The 12,900-nt window shown below is 59.4% G+C and overlaps 4 protein-coding genes across 9 annotated transcripts in view; 3 read left to right on the top strand and 1 right to left on the bottom strand.

The window, feature by feature from the left end:
• The window catches only part of TMEM238 (transmembrane protein 238), a 3,591-nt gene extending 1,036 nt beyond the window's left edge, over positions 1 to 2,555 (top strand). The window contains exons 2-3 of one of the 2 annotated variants that reach the window (XR_004297559.1): positions 2,218 to 2,295; positions 2,441 to 2,555. The gene's annotated coding sequence lies outside the window, so the exon portion shown is untranslated. The remainder of the gene's footprint in view (positions 1 to 2,217; positions 2,296 to 2,440) is intronic. The other variant, XM_032388834.1, reaches the window with a different exon arrangement.
• Positions 2,556 to 3,497: 942 nt separating this feature from the next.
• On the bottom strand, positions 3,498 to 4,146 carry TMEM190 (transmembrane protein 190). Its single transcript, XM_032388838.1, has 3 exons — positions 4,027 to 4,146; positions 3,871 to 3,955; positions 3,498 to 3,782 (listed from the first exon to the last, which is right to left on the bottom strand). The coding sequence occupies exons 2-3, from the start codon at positions 3,948 to 3,950 to the stop codon at positions 3,542 to 3,544; spliced, it is 321 nt and encodes a 106-aa protein (XP_032244729.1). The 5' UTR covers positions 3,951 to 3,955; positions 4,027 to 4,146; the 3' UTR covers positions 3,498 to 3,541.
• Positions 4,147 to 4,177: 31 nt separating this feature from the next.
• ISOC2 (isochorismatase domain containing 2) lies at positions 4,178 to 6,814 on the top strand. The gene is made up of 5 exons (XM_032388898.1): positions 4,178 to 4,187; positions 4,491 to 4,723; positions 4,961 to 5,031; positions 5,174 to 5,291; positions 6,717 to 6,814. The coding sequence occupies exons 1-5, from the start codon at positions 4,178 to 4,180 to the stop codon at positions 6,795 to 6,797; spliced, it is 513 nt and encodes a 170-aa protein (XP_032244789.1). The 3' UTR covers positions 6,798 to 6,814.
• A 562-nt stretch (positions 6,815 to 7,376) lies between these two features.
• Positions 7,377 to 12,900, top strand: part of SHISA7 (shisa family member 7) — an 18,221-nt gene continuing 12,697 nt past the window's right edge. The window contains exons 1-2 of one of the 5 annotated variants that reach the window (XM_032388770.1): positions 8,113 to 8,182; positions 9,363 to 9,993. In XM_032388770.1, coding sequence (XP_032244661.1) covers positions 9,759 to 9,993 — 235 coding nt within the window. In that variant the 5' untranslated portion in view covers positions 8,113 to 8,182; positions 9,363 to 9,758. Of the gene's footprint in view, positions 7,466 to 8,111; positions 8,314 to 9,284; positions 9,994 to 10,677; positions 10,764 to 12,900 lie in introns of those variants that run through there. The other 4 variants (XM_032388771.1, XM_032388772.1, XM_032388773.1 and 1 more) reach the window with 4 other exon arrangements.

Genomic DNA, 12,900 nt, shown 5'->3' with positions numbered 1-12,900 from the left:
TGGAGAGACAGGGGGGAGAGATGGAGAGACGGAGTGAGATGGAGAGATGGGGAGAGATGGAGAGACGGGGGGAGAGCTGGACAGACGGGGGGAGAGATGGAGAGGCAGAGGGGGAGAGCTGGAGAAACGGGGAGAGCTGGAGAGAGAGGGGGAGAGATGGAGAGACAGGGGGGAGAGATGGAGAGACGGGGAGACAGATGGAGAGACAGGGGAAGAGCTGGACAGACGGGGGGAAGATGGAGAGACGGGGAGAGATGGAGGGGGGAAGCTGGAGAGATACGGGGAGAGCTGGAGAGACAGAGGGGAGAGATAGAAAGAGATGTGGGGGTGGAAATAGAGAGAGGAGAGATGGAGAGATAGGGAGGGAGAGGGACAATGGGGAGAGAAAGCCAAAGGACCAGATCAAAACGAGGGAGGAGAGCAGCAGGGCCCAGAGGATGGAGCCTTGGACAGCAGGCATGAGCACAGACTTGGAAGAGACAAAGAGACCTTGCCCCCCAGATGAGGCCTAGAGAGCCACTACTCGCTCGCCCCCACACTTGGAGACCCCTCTCTGCACTCCAGCCCCCAGGAGCACCAGGTCCCATTTAATCCTCTCCCTGTAACTGGGTCTCGGGGGTCACTGCTAGTACCATCCCCATCCCGTGGAGGACATTGAGGCCCAGAAAGGTGCCACCTCTTGCCCAAGGGCACACAGCTAGGATTCTTCTAAGAGAGAGGGAAAGAGCGAGAATACCAGGAGTGTGAGACGCAGGGGAGGCTTTGCTGCTCATTCCTTCCCTTTTCTCTCTCCTCTGTCTTCTATCCCCTTTCCTAAACACACATTCTCCGGCGTGCACTCCTTTGCTCAAACACCTGCTGTGGCTCCCTATTGCCCTCTGATTAAATCCCCGCCACTCACTGTCTGTGGGCCCCACATGTTTCAGCCCCACATCTCCTGCCTTCTTTGCAGTTATGATGGCATCCCTCAGTCCGTTCTCCCCTACAGCAGGAGTGCCCTTGCTGTCCGTACTCCACATGGAAAACGTCCTTTGTGTCCATTAAGATCCAACGCAACTTTGTAGCCTTTCTCTGGGTCTTCATATTGTCTGAGTTACCCCTGTTATTGCTTGTTGTCTGTCTTGTGGTGTCTCTGCTGGGACTGCCTGTCCCGCTGGACAGGGAGCATCCTGATGGTAAGGCCTGGGTCTTGGTGTCTTCATTCTTAGCATTGCTCTGCAAAAAGCTCAGGAAGTCAGAGAAGTGTGACTGGGTCGGTGGGTGGATGCGTGGATGGACGGATGGGTTGTTTGACGGGTGGGTGGATTGGCTGGTGGATGAGTAGACAGACTGGTGAATGGGTGGGCGGATAGAGGAATGAATGTTCAATTGGTGGATGGATGAATTGGTGGATGGATGGATATGGTTAGACTGATGAATTGGTAAGATTCATCAGAATTGGGGAACAGGTGGTTTGGGCAGATAGGATGGTAGCTGAGAGAATGGATGGGTTCGCCAATGGGTAGATGGAGAGGAGGAACAATGTCAACAATGGATGAGTGACTGACTCAGTTTCTCGGATGGGAGTTCCGTAAAACAATTAAATGTATGTGATGAATTTAACTTTTCTCCTGTGCATCCAGAATGGGACTAGTTATACACCCTTCTTCATGAGAACTGAGAAAATAGTCGCTCCAGTTATCAGCTGCGTTCTGTAGCTCAGAGGAGGAGACGGGTTTAAGACAAGATGTATGCGTAGATGAGGAGGCATCAGCTCACACAAAATTTGGCACGGAAATTAGAACCACCCACCAGCGGTGAAAATCCTTTACCTTGCCCAGAAGTCTAACACAGCTGGGCGGATCTCCGGCTGGAACCACCTGCCAGAAATGTGGGCCAAGCTGGCTGGAGTGTAGGCCCCTCTTCGAACGAAGACAGGCCTGTTCAAACCCAGGACTCCTTAGTGGGTGGGGGGAAGTGCTTCCAGCACACGAAGGACAGAGAACTTGAATTTTAACACAGGGACCTGAAGATTCCGGCTTGGGTCGCTCCCTTCCCCCTCTGGGACCAAAATGAAAGGAGTAGACAGACAGAGCCACCCAGCAGAAGCCGTTATGTTTTGTTGTCTTTCTCTGTGTCTGTCTCTGTGTCTGTCTCCGGTGTCTCTTTGTCTCTGTACCCCTCGTTCCCTCTACATGTTCGTCTGTCCTCTCTGACTTCCTGTCTCTCCTTCTCCAGCTTGTACCTCTGGAGCCCGGTGAGGCAAATACGCTGCAGCAGATGGGGGCGTGGAGGGGTGGAGGAGCAATTGAGCAGGTGTGTGAGTCAATGTATGGGGGCTAAAGCAGGAAGAAGGGGCTCCCTTCCCCTGCCCCTCAGGCTGCTGGGCGGGGGGCCCCGGGAATGCATGGGTCCTGGGAGGGGTCCCGCACAACCACTAACCCCAGCCTTCCTCCTGCAGATGGACCCACGGACCCACCTGGCAGGACTGGACTGCGGTGTGCAGTTGCGCCCACCATCATCTGGGCCACCAGGATGCCTACCTGTCCGCCCCTATCCTCCCCTGGATAAATGGCTCTGCCTCATAGCACTGTGTGTCTATCTGGGAGAGGGACAGTACTGGGGCCAGGCCACACCCGCAGAGGGGCCACCCACGCCCTTGGGGACCTTGGAGCCCAGCTTCACATTGGCCCTCATGGAGGGGCATGGGAGAGTGGTGCCAGGATCTTGAGCCCAGACCCACCCCTTCAGTCCAGATGCCCCTCAGCCTATGCCCCTCGGTTGGTATGGGGGTCCTCCAAGCAGCAGACAGAGGGACAAATTAGACTCACAAGGTATTTATTGGGAGGAAGTACCTTTAAAAAAAAAAAGATTTATTTATTTATTTTAGAGGGGGAGGGGCCGAGGGAGAGGGAGAGCGAGAGAATCTCAAGCAGACTCCCCGCCCAGCAAGGAGCCTAGCAGGGGGCTTGATCTCATGACCCTGAGATCATGACCCTGAGATCATGACATGAGCCGAAATCAAGAGTCCGCCCCCGCTGAGCCACCCAGGCACCCAGGAAGGAAGGACTTATGGAGGGTACTTGGTATGGGTGTGGCACCTGAGGAAGGTGGGAGGATTGGGCAGCACAAGTCTTGTACTGTACGCACGTCCAGGAGAATTTCCACCCGGCCACTGGAGAGTCTGACAGTAACGTCGTCCACCGGGGGTGGCCCATGTCCCGCAGGGAGCCCTGCCATGCTCGGGCATTGGTGGGAGGCATGGCACCGTGCTGGCGGAGGGCGGGATCCCAAGGGTCCACGGCGGAGGCTGTCCATCAGCGGTGCTCCCGCAGGAGAGCTGCGGGCCACCCCCCACTGACCCACCCCTCCCTGGTTCCAGACCCCACTCAGCCCAGCACCCCCATGATCACAGCCCAGTTCCCGGCCCCCTCGTGCACACACACACACACACACGCTCCCTGCCCCAGAGCTCATGAGCCCTCTGCTCCCATGGTTCTTAGAAAAGAGACCACGTGTCTATATGCTATGTCTGTATTGAGGGTTCCCCCCGGGGGTGCCCCTAATCTTCATCCTCCCCCCCTTCTGTTTCATCACCCCCTTCTGTCGTCCCTTCCCCTTCGGTGGCCCCTGACACATCCGTGGCCCCCTCCAGAGGAAGGGAGTTTGGCATGCTGCCACCCGATGCCTTTTTTTCGCTCGAAGTCCCCCGGTCCTTGGATAACAGAGAGACGGTCCTCGACAGGTCACATTTGCCCTTTAAGAACACTGGAAGGTGCAGCATATCGCGGCGCTTGGCCCACCTGACCGGGAGGGCATACACTCAGCCTTGACCGTCTGCCTGCTCCTCTGGGGGTGCGGGAGCCCACCCTCAGCCCCAACCCCACTTGCCAGAACAAGCAGATGCTGGAGATCAGGAAGAGGAGGCCTCCACATGTCCAGCCCAGCGCCCACATGTGCTTTCTCCGCATAGTTTCTGGGCAAAGGAGGCAGGTTTGAGACCCAGGAGACTCAGCTGCCCCAGGGGCCCGGCTTCCAGGCACTCACCATCTGGCCGCTGGTGGTAGCAGACCCCCTCACGGTAGCAGCATCGAAGACGCAGACAGAGATTGGGGTTCTCGATTGCCGCCTGGCCCCCACAGCTCTCCCGGTCCCACACATCTCCCTCACAGCCTTGGGACCAACCACAGTGGAAGCTATGTCACAGAGTCTGACCCGAGGGCCTCAGAACCCCAGGGTCCCAAAGTCAGGCTCCGGGATTGCCTGCCTAGTGCTTACTCTGTGCAGGAACCAGGGGTCCAGGCCCCAGGCCTGCTCCCTCAGACCGAGGGGTCCAGGCCCCCAGCCCCGCCTCCCTCAGACCCAGGAGTCCAGGCCCCCAGCCCCTCCTCCCTCAGACCCAGGAGTCCAGACCCCCAGCCCCTCCTCCCTCAGACCCAGGAGCGCAGGCCCCCAGCCCTCCTCCCTCAGACCCAGGAGTCTGACCCCACAGGCCCCTCCCTCAGGTTCAGGCCTGTCCCCTCCCCTGGCACAGGTGGCCAGGCTGCTGGCGGTACCCGCCGTGCTGACCGAGCAGTACCCAGCCGGCCTGGGCCCCACAGTGCCCGAGCTGGGGGCGGAGGGCCTGCGGCCGGTGGCCAAGACCTGCTTCAGCATGGTGCCCGCGGTGCTAGAGGAGCTGGACAGCCGGCCGCAGCTGCGTTCTGTGCTCCTCTGTGGCATTGAGACCCAGGCCTGCATCCTGGTGAGACCCCCCACTCACTGCATCTTCCCTGACCCAGAACCCTCCCTTCCTGGCAGGACCCCATTCCTCACCCGGGACATTCCTCCTTACTCTGGACCCCTCTCTGCGTGGTGCTCCCATCCTGCCCTAGGATCCTGTTGTAACCCGGGGGCGCTCCGGCCTGATCGGAGCCTCCCTCATCCCATCCCAGCTCCCCAGTCCCTCACCCCAGACCCCCGTTCTTGTCTGTGCCCCCAGAACACCACCTTGGACCTCCTGGACCGTGGGCTGCAGGTCCATGTGGTGGTGGACGCCTGCTCTTCCCGCAGGTGAGCGGGTCCTGCTGAGGGGGGTGGTGCATGTGGGGCACAGATGGGGTGCCCAGGAAGAACCAGGGAGTGGGGTCCCTGCTGAGCTTGCCAGGGGTCTGGGTGTCCAGGCCGAGGCATCAACAACCGCCCCCCCCTGCAGCCAGGTGGACAGGCTGGTGGCGCTGGCCCGGATGCGGCAGAGTGGCGCCTTCCTCTCTACCAGTGAAGGGCTGATTCTGCAGCTTGTGCGTGATGCCGCCCACCCCCAGTTTAAGGAGGTACCGGCCCCGCACCCCGACCTCCCTTGCCTCCCTTTCCAGCACCCACCACGTATTGGTTGACAGAATCCATCTGGGAACACAGCAGGCTGCCGCCTCCAGTGGGCAAAGTTCTAAGCTCCGTGAGAGAAGCTGTCCATGGCCGTGAGGACAGGAGAGAGAGAAAGCGGGGGAGGGGGCTGGGAGGGCTGGGGTGCAGAGGAGGGGCGTTGCACGGGGTGGTGTGGGAGGCCCCCCAGGGAGAGGTACGGGAGGCAGCCAGGCAGGCAGGCAAGAACAGTCTGGCAGAGGCCCTGTAGATGGGAGCCCTGTGACCCTCCTCTCTGTCCCTTCCTCCAGGCCCCGCAGCCACCACCACTGGCCCTCAGGGTGGCGGAAGGTGCCCAGCCCTCCGAGGCCCGCCCCTTTCCCTCCTCTTAGTTCAGTTCTGTTGAACATTTGCTAAGAACCTACTGTGGCCCAACCGCTGTGGCAGGTCCTGGGGCAACAGCAAAAGCCAGTCCATATTCAGTTACACCTTGTGGCCAGAAGCTAGAAAGGGATGTTCAGAGTGTGCGAGGAATAAGACGGGGGCTCACAGCAGAGAGGTCCTTCCCCAGGGGTGGCCTTGAAGCAGAGACCTGAAACAGGACGAGCAGCCAGTCATCCAAAAAGTGTTCCTGGCAGAAGGAACAGCTAGGGCAAAGGCCTGGATGTGGGACTGAACTTGCCTCATTCAAAGCACCGTAGCAAGGCATGGTGAGCCCTCCGTGAGTGTAGGAGGAGGGCGGGCAGAGAGGAGCCAGAGCCCCGTCTTCTCAAGGATTTGAGGGTTTTGCACAAGGGAGCTGGCCATGGTCAGATCTGCAGTTTGGTTCTGGGTGGCCCATGGATTGGGCCGGTGGCCGGAAGGAGAGAGACCAGAGTGGAGGCAGTGGGGATGCAGACTCCTGATTTTTCTGGAGGCAAGCACAGTGGGGCCTGCTGATGGGTGCAGTGTGGGGCTGTGGGAGAAGGCGGCCCCAGAGAGGCGGTTGGGCATCTGTGGTCTACTGACCGTCGGTGTGAGCGGTCAGGTGGTGACCCACGTCTAAGAGGCAGTTGGATCCATGAGTCGAGTTGAGGGGCAAGGCACGGGCTGGCTTTGGGAGTTGAGAGGGATGGGAGAGGTGAGCTTACTTAAGCAGGAGCCAGTGTAGACAAGAAGCTCCAGGACAGGGCCTTGGTACAGCCAGCAAAGTGGACCAAGATGGCAGTGATCAGGAGCCAAGCCAGGCAGCCATAGTGAAAGGGAGGCCCAAGGAGCAGTTTCAAGAAGAGGGAGTGGTTGGCTTGGCCAGCTGCTGCCAAGAGGGCAGGCAGATGAAAATGGAGAAGTGCCCCTCCAAATCTGTCCTAGAAATGGGGACTCTTGACTCTTCCTGAACCCTCCTCTTCCCCTTACAGATCCAGAAGATCATCAAGGAGCCTGCCCCGGACAGCGGGCTGCTGAGCCTCTTCCAAGGCCAGAACCCCCTCTTCCGCTGAACTCCTCACCCTGAAGACCACCCTCCTGTCATTGGGACCTCCGTGAAATCATTTCACCCCCATCCTTGGCTCCCAAGAGTGGTGCAGTCCACAGGGAGTACCACCCCCTCGGGAGGGGAGGTGGAGCGCCACCTTGCCATTGGGCCAGAGCGCCCGGAAATGCAAATGAGACTCCTGGAAGCTGTGCGGCAGTTGGCTGAGCAGAGCTGGGGGCGGGGCTCGGCCCCGGGCCACTTCACGAGGCGGGGAGGGGCGGGGGAGGGAGTGTCACAGGCTGTGGAACCCGGACTTGCAGAATAAACATTGATGTGGCTGTGGACCGAACCATTCTTGGACTTGGGGGGTGTCCCGGGGGCGAGTGGGGGCCGCGGGTTGGGGGAAGAGGGGTCCCAGCAGGTGGGGAGGGGGAGGTGCCTCTTCTCGGCTCCCAGCCGGCACGAGGCGAAGGCAGGCTGGCCGCAACCACATCTGCAGCGAAGCCGGCGCGCATCTGCACGGACGGGAGCTGCGGGCCGGGTCGCACGCCCCACACGCTGCCGGCCGCCCCCCACCAGCGCGCGCACACGCCCAGCCTGTTGGCTCGCAGACACGCGCTCGCTCTGCCTCCCCGGCCGGCCCCCCACGCCGCCACCCCCGACTCCCCAAGGGTCCCGAATCCGGAAAGTGAGGTGAGCGCGACCGCACCCCGGTGCGGAGGGGGAAACTAAGGCACTGGGGACATGGGGACGGGAGGAAGAAGAGACCGGCATGCGGATGAATGGATGAATGGCTGGGAAGGACAGACGGCTTCATCTGAGTGGTTCCTGTTCCCCTAAGACGCAGGAGCCTGGGGATCCACATGGGGGCTCTCAGAATTCTGCAGCCCCCGTGGAGATCTGGGGGCCCGGACTCTACGGAGCCCCCAGTCAAGGCCCCTCAGCCCCTTGAGATTCGCAGTCCTTGCTCCCCGCCCCCCCACCCTGGAGACCTAAGAAGGCAACCTCTGAATCCCCCAGAGACCCAGGCGTCAGAGCTTCCAACTAGCCCGCCCCCCACTGGAGAATTTGAGTCCCCCCCCCCACCCCCGCCTATCCTGGAATCCCACCCTCCCAGAAGGCCCGGTCCCCGGAACCCGGCATCAGAGCGCCCAGCACCCCCTCTCCCCAGGGACCTAGGAGTCCTATCCTCCCCCCTCCTCCAGGAGCCCCCGGGACCGGCGTCGGCGCCCCCGGCCCCCGCCTTCCGGATCCAGGTGTCCCCCCTCCTCACCCCCTTGCCTGATGCTTCGCGTCTCGGAGGCCGCGCTCGCGTCGCCATGGCAACGGGAGTCTATTTTGCGCTGGGAACACACAGCTCCCGCTGCAGCGCCCCCCCACCCCGCCCCTCCAACCCGGGCCTGAGTGAGAGTAGGGGGACCAGGGAGGGAGACTGGGCTCCTGGGTGGGGTGGGGGGAGCCACAGAGACACTCAGAGGGGCAGAGATCTGTAGATAGCAAACCTGGGAAAGAGACATAGAGCCAGAGACAGAGTCAGAGAGGTAAAGAGAGATGGGGATGTGGGGGTTGGGGGTTGGGGGTGGGGGGAGACACAGAGACAGGATGTAGAGAGACGGAGACGGGGCAAAGGGAAGAACGGACACAGAAAACAGAGACTCAGAGAACGGGACAGCGTGTGGGGGCCGGGAGGAGAGGTGGATAGAGACTCAGGGACGCAGAGAAGCGATGAGACATGTAGAGAGACACAGGCTAGGAGGACGGTGACCCAGGGCAGATCCCGTTAGAGATGCGAGGCCGCCTGCGGGCGGGTGGGAGGCGGGGTCCGGGAGGAGAGGTGGGCAGGGAGATGCAGACACCCAGAGTCAGAGAGGCACAGGACATGGGAAGACCTGGGGATGGGGCGGCCGCCGGGAGCGCCTCGGGGAGGGTCCTCGTCCCTGAGTCCCCGCTGCCTGGATGCCCAGTACTGGGATCCCCGCCCCCCATCCAGACCCCTCCCCTTTCTCCCTCCTCTGCTCCACATCCTCTCCTCCTCTTGCCTGCTTTCCACATCCCTACCTCAAACCGACCCCTCAACCCCAGATATTCCTAGGATCCCCTCCCTTTGCACGCCACCCGGACCCTGCGTGTGCCCAGGCTCTCTCTCTCTCTCTCTCTTTCTCTCTCTCTCTCTCTCTCTCTCTCTCTCGATACCCATCGCGCACCCTCAGTCCTCCTCTGCCGCCACCTGCAAACCCCTCCAGCCCCCAGTTTCCCGAGGTTCAGTCTTCTCTTTCTGGGTCTTGCCCTTCTGTGGGTTTCTGTCCTCCCCCTTTCTCTCTCCTCTCTCTCTCTCTCTCGTTCTCTCTTAGCTTCTCAATCTCTGAACCCCACTTCTCTGGGATCTGTGCCCCTCTTGTGAGCATCTGTTTCCCCCCAGCCCGCTCCCTCTCTGGGTCTCTGACCCCTCTCTGTCTTTGACCCCTTCTCTCTGGGTCTCTGTGCCCCTCTCCCTGGGTATCTCTCCTCCTTTCTCTGGGCCTCTCCCCCCACCAACCTCCCAAAACTCTTTCCCTGTCCCCCCGCCATCCTCTCCATCTGTCATTCCCAGCTGCCATACGTTGGCCCCACCCAGCAACCCAGCCCTAGGCCCCATCCCCAGCTGGCAGGCTGTGTGGGCCCAGCGCATGCAGGTACTGTAAGGTTCCCAGGAGCCCAGGGACCGAGTGGGGCCTGCTCCGGAGACCCTTGTCAAGTTGGCTCCCCTGATCTCTGTCTGTACGTCCCTCAGGTCCTAGGTTGGTGCTAGGGCGGGGGCACAGCCCTGGCCCTTTGCTGCTGAGCATGCACGGTGCAGGGAGGGAGGAGACTGGGGCGAGGGGCCCCCTTCCTCTCAGCTGTGGGGGAGGAAAGTGCCCGTGTGTGTAAGGGGCTGCGGAAGGACTGGGGGGGGGGGGTCACACGTGTGCTTCCAGACTCCACCGCTGGGGGGCGTGTGTTTGCACATATGTGTGCACCCCCGAGGATGCATGACCGTGGGCTGGGATGTGCATGTTGTGTCCACGTAGAGGTGGTGGCTTGGGCGGGTCCCTGGTTGTGTTCTGCAGCTATGTGTGGTCCCAGTGTGTCCCAGTGTCTGAGACCGTGCCTCGGTCCTGCGTGCTGTGGGTGGAAACGCCCAGAAGTGCACAGCTGTGTGTCCACACGGAGCTGTGTGCACGTGTGCCGGGAGGAGGTTACAGGTGCGCCACCAGGATGACCCTGGGTGTCCTTGTGTGTTGTGTTTGCACACTATGTGGGTGTCCTGTGTTCTCTGTCATTGTGTGTACGTAATGTTGTGTGTCTCTGTGTTGTTCTGTGTGAGGCGAGGGGAGGCTCGGTCCCCCCGTGTCCTGGTGTCTAGACAGGTCACTGTGTCCCTAGGTGTGTGTCCCCCTCCCTTCAGGAGGTGTAAGGCAGGGGCAGGAGGCCACGGCTCCCTCCACTGTAGACGTGCCATGTGTATTGTGTCTGGGTGCGTCCCTGGGTTTGAGGGGATAGATGCCACGGCCCCCACTCCCCAGAGTTGTCAATGCTGTGAAGTTGTGTCTCCCTGGGCATGTGTGTGTGTGTGTGCAGTTGGAGGGGACAATGGGACTCTGTTAGCAGAGGGAAGAATTGTGTCCGTGGAGCTCAGCTGGAGGCTTGGCACAGAATGGGGACTGAGTGGGCAAACTGCTAGCCCATACAGCACTTTATGCAAATGAGACAAAGGTACCCCCTGGCCCAACGTAGCTCCCCTGTGTCTACGCTTTGGCAGGCAGATGGCAACTTTGTGTGAGTTCTAAAGGGTGCCCCTTCCCCCAGATGGATGCAGTCCCACCAGTACGCCTTAAGGAGGAGAGCCTGGCTGGATTCCAGCCTCTCAACCCGATCTCCTTGTGCAGTGCCCAACCTGCCCAACCGTATGTGGCAGCCCTCAATGAATGAAGAAATCCACATCACTGCATGCATGTGGATTCACTGATGAAAGGTGTGTGTCTGTATGCATGTCAACCCCGTTTCTCTGCATGGGATAAAGGTTCTACAGGTGGCAGCGCCCTGAGACCTGAGTTCAGAGCCCAGCTCCAATGCTTGGGCACCGTAAGGCTTAGGCGACTGATGGGACCTCTTGGAACCTCAGCGCTTTCATCTGAAGTGTGTGTGTATGAGAGAGAGACAGACAGAAAGGGAAAGAGAGAAGACCCACCTCTCACACTTCCTCTCAACATTCATCCCTACACGTACGATGTGGCAAGTAGAGATGGAAGCTATGACAACACAGAAAGCAGGTGTGGGGACCAGAGCGGTGGGAGGTGCTGCTTTGGACAGCACAGGGAAGGCTCAGTGAGATGACCCGTGAGGGACACCTGAGGGAAGGAGTGGGGGGCACAGACCAGTATCTGCAGCAAGAGGAGGTCCCAGGCGAAAGGAGCAGCAGATGCAAAGGCAGGAAGAAGGGGCCCTCTTGGGCATGGGACCTGGAAAGACATGAAGGGACAGGAAAGGGACAAGGGCTTTCATGTTATCCCAGGTGTGACAGGAAGCCAGCGGACAGTTTCAGCAGGGGAGGGCTTGATGTCATCTGACCTATGTTGGTGGTTTTTTGTTTGTTTCTTAAAATTGTGGTAAAATACACCTAACTCAAAATTTACCATTTTAGCTATTTTTAAACTGCTTTTAAGTGTTGAGTTCAATGATATTTAGGACATTCATCATGTTGTGCAACTGTCACCACTGTCTCATGCAGAAGATGTTCATCACCCCAAAGCAGTCACTCCCCATTCTTCCCCTCCCCCAGCTGCAGGCACCCACTAATCAGTTGTCTGGCTTTATGGCTTTGACTACTGTGGATATTTCAGATAAATGGGATCATACAGTATATGACCTTTTGTGTCTGGCTTCTTTCACGTGATGTTTGGAGGTTCATCCATGATGCAACATATCAGTGCTCCCTTCTTTAAGGCTGAGTAATATTTCGTTCTCTGCATAGACCATATTGTGTTTATCTGTTCCTCTGTCGATGGCCATTTGGGTGGTCTCCACTTTGGGGATATTACGAATAGTGCTGCTATGAACATTCGTGTGTAAGTTTTTGTGTGAACATACATTTTCAGTTCTTAGGAGTGGAACTGCCGGGTCATGTGATAACTCTGTTTAACTTTTGAGGAACCACCAAAAATGGCTGTCCACAGTGTGGGCCAAGCCACTTCTAAGATGCCTATGAAACACTGAGTGGGGGATTCTAGCCCACAGTGCAAGGGAGGGCCCGGAGCTCGAGCTCAGAGAGTTGAGGCCCCAGGTGGGAGGGGGGCCAGCTGGCTGAGGGGTGGGGAGCCTCAGCTCCCAGGACCCTCTCTCCACCGACTTCTGGGGGTAACGGTGTGGTCCCCAGATACACACGCACTCAATGGAAAGGAGCATAAGAATACTACCTAATGATGCTTATCGGACTAGTCCTATCCACCCTTCCATCCCCTTATGCAGCTTTCATTTAGCCATGACTTCCTTCAAGATTTAATATTTCTTCACAACAGTGTTCCACATGCCTCACACTGGCTTCTGTCTGCACACTCGCCCTCTCCCGTCGCTGGAACGTAAGCCCCATAGAGGCGGGGACCCCGTGGCTCAGTCACAGCTGCATCCTCAGGGCTCAGTCCACGCGGCCCGCAGCATCTGTGCTGGGCAGACCCGCCCCTCCGGCCCCTCCCTCTGCACCTGCGCCACGGGCCCGGCGGGCCCTGCGCCGCCCTCCGCCAACAGCGGCTGCGGCAAACACCTGCGCGCCCGTGTGCAGTCGGCCGCTCGGCAACAGGCCCGGCTGCTCCGGGCTCCTTACACAGGTTAACCCTGCTCATCCTCGTAACCACCCCCTGATAACCATCCTTACCCCCATTTTACACATGGGGAAACTGAGGCACGGGAAACTTAGGTAAGAGCCTGTGCAGTGTCAGGCAGCTGGCACGTGGTGGAGCTGTGCCACCCTGCCTCTCCTGCTGGGGGCTGAGACCCTTCAGACCCGCAACTGTGAGAGTGTGTGTGTGTGTGCGCATGTGTGCGTGTGTGTCTGTGTTGCATGTGTGTGCACGTGTCTGTGTGTGCGTGTCTCTGTGCATGTGTCTGTGTGTGTG

The sequence above is a fragment of the Phoca vitulina genome, unplaced genomic scaffold (assembly GCF_004348235.1).
Source record: "Phoca vitulina isolate PV1807 unplaced genomic scaffold, GSC_HSeal_1.0 scaffold52, whole genome shotgun sequence".
Taxonomy (NCBI): domain Eukaryota; kingdom Metazoa; phylum Chordata; class Mammalia; order Carnivora; family Phocidae; genus Phoca; species Phoca vitulina.
The sequence above is the reverse complement of the archived record's forward strand: the minus strand, read 5'-3'. Positions and strand labels throughout refer to the sequence as shown.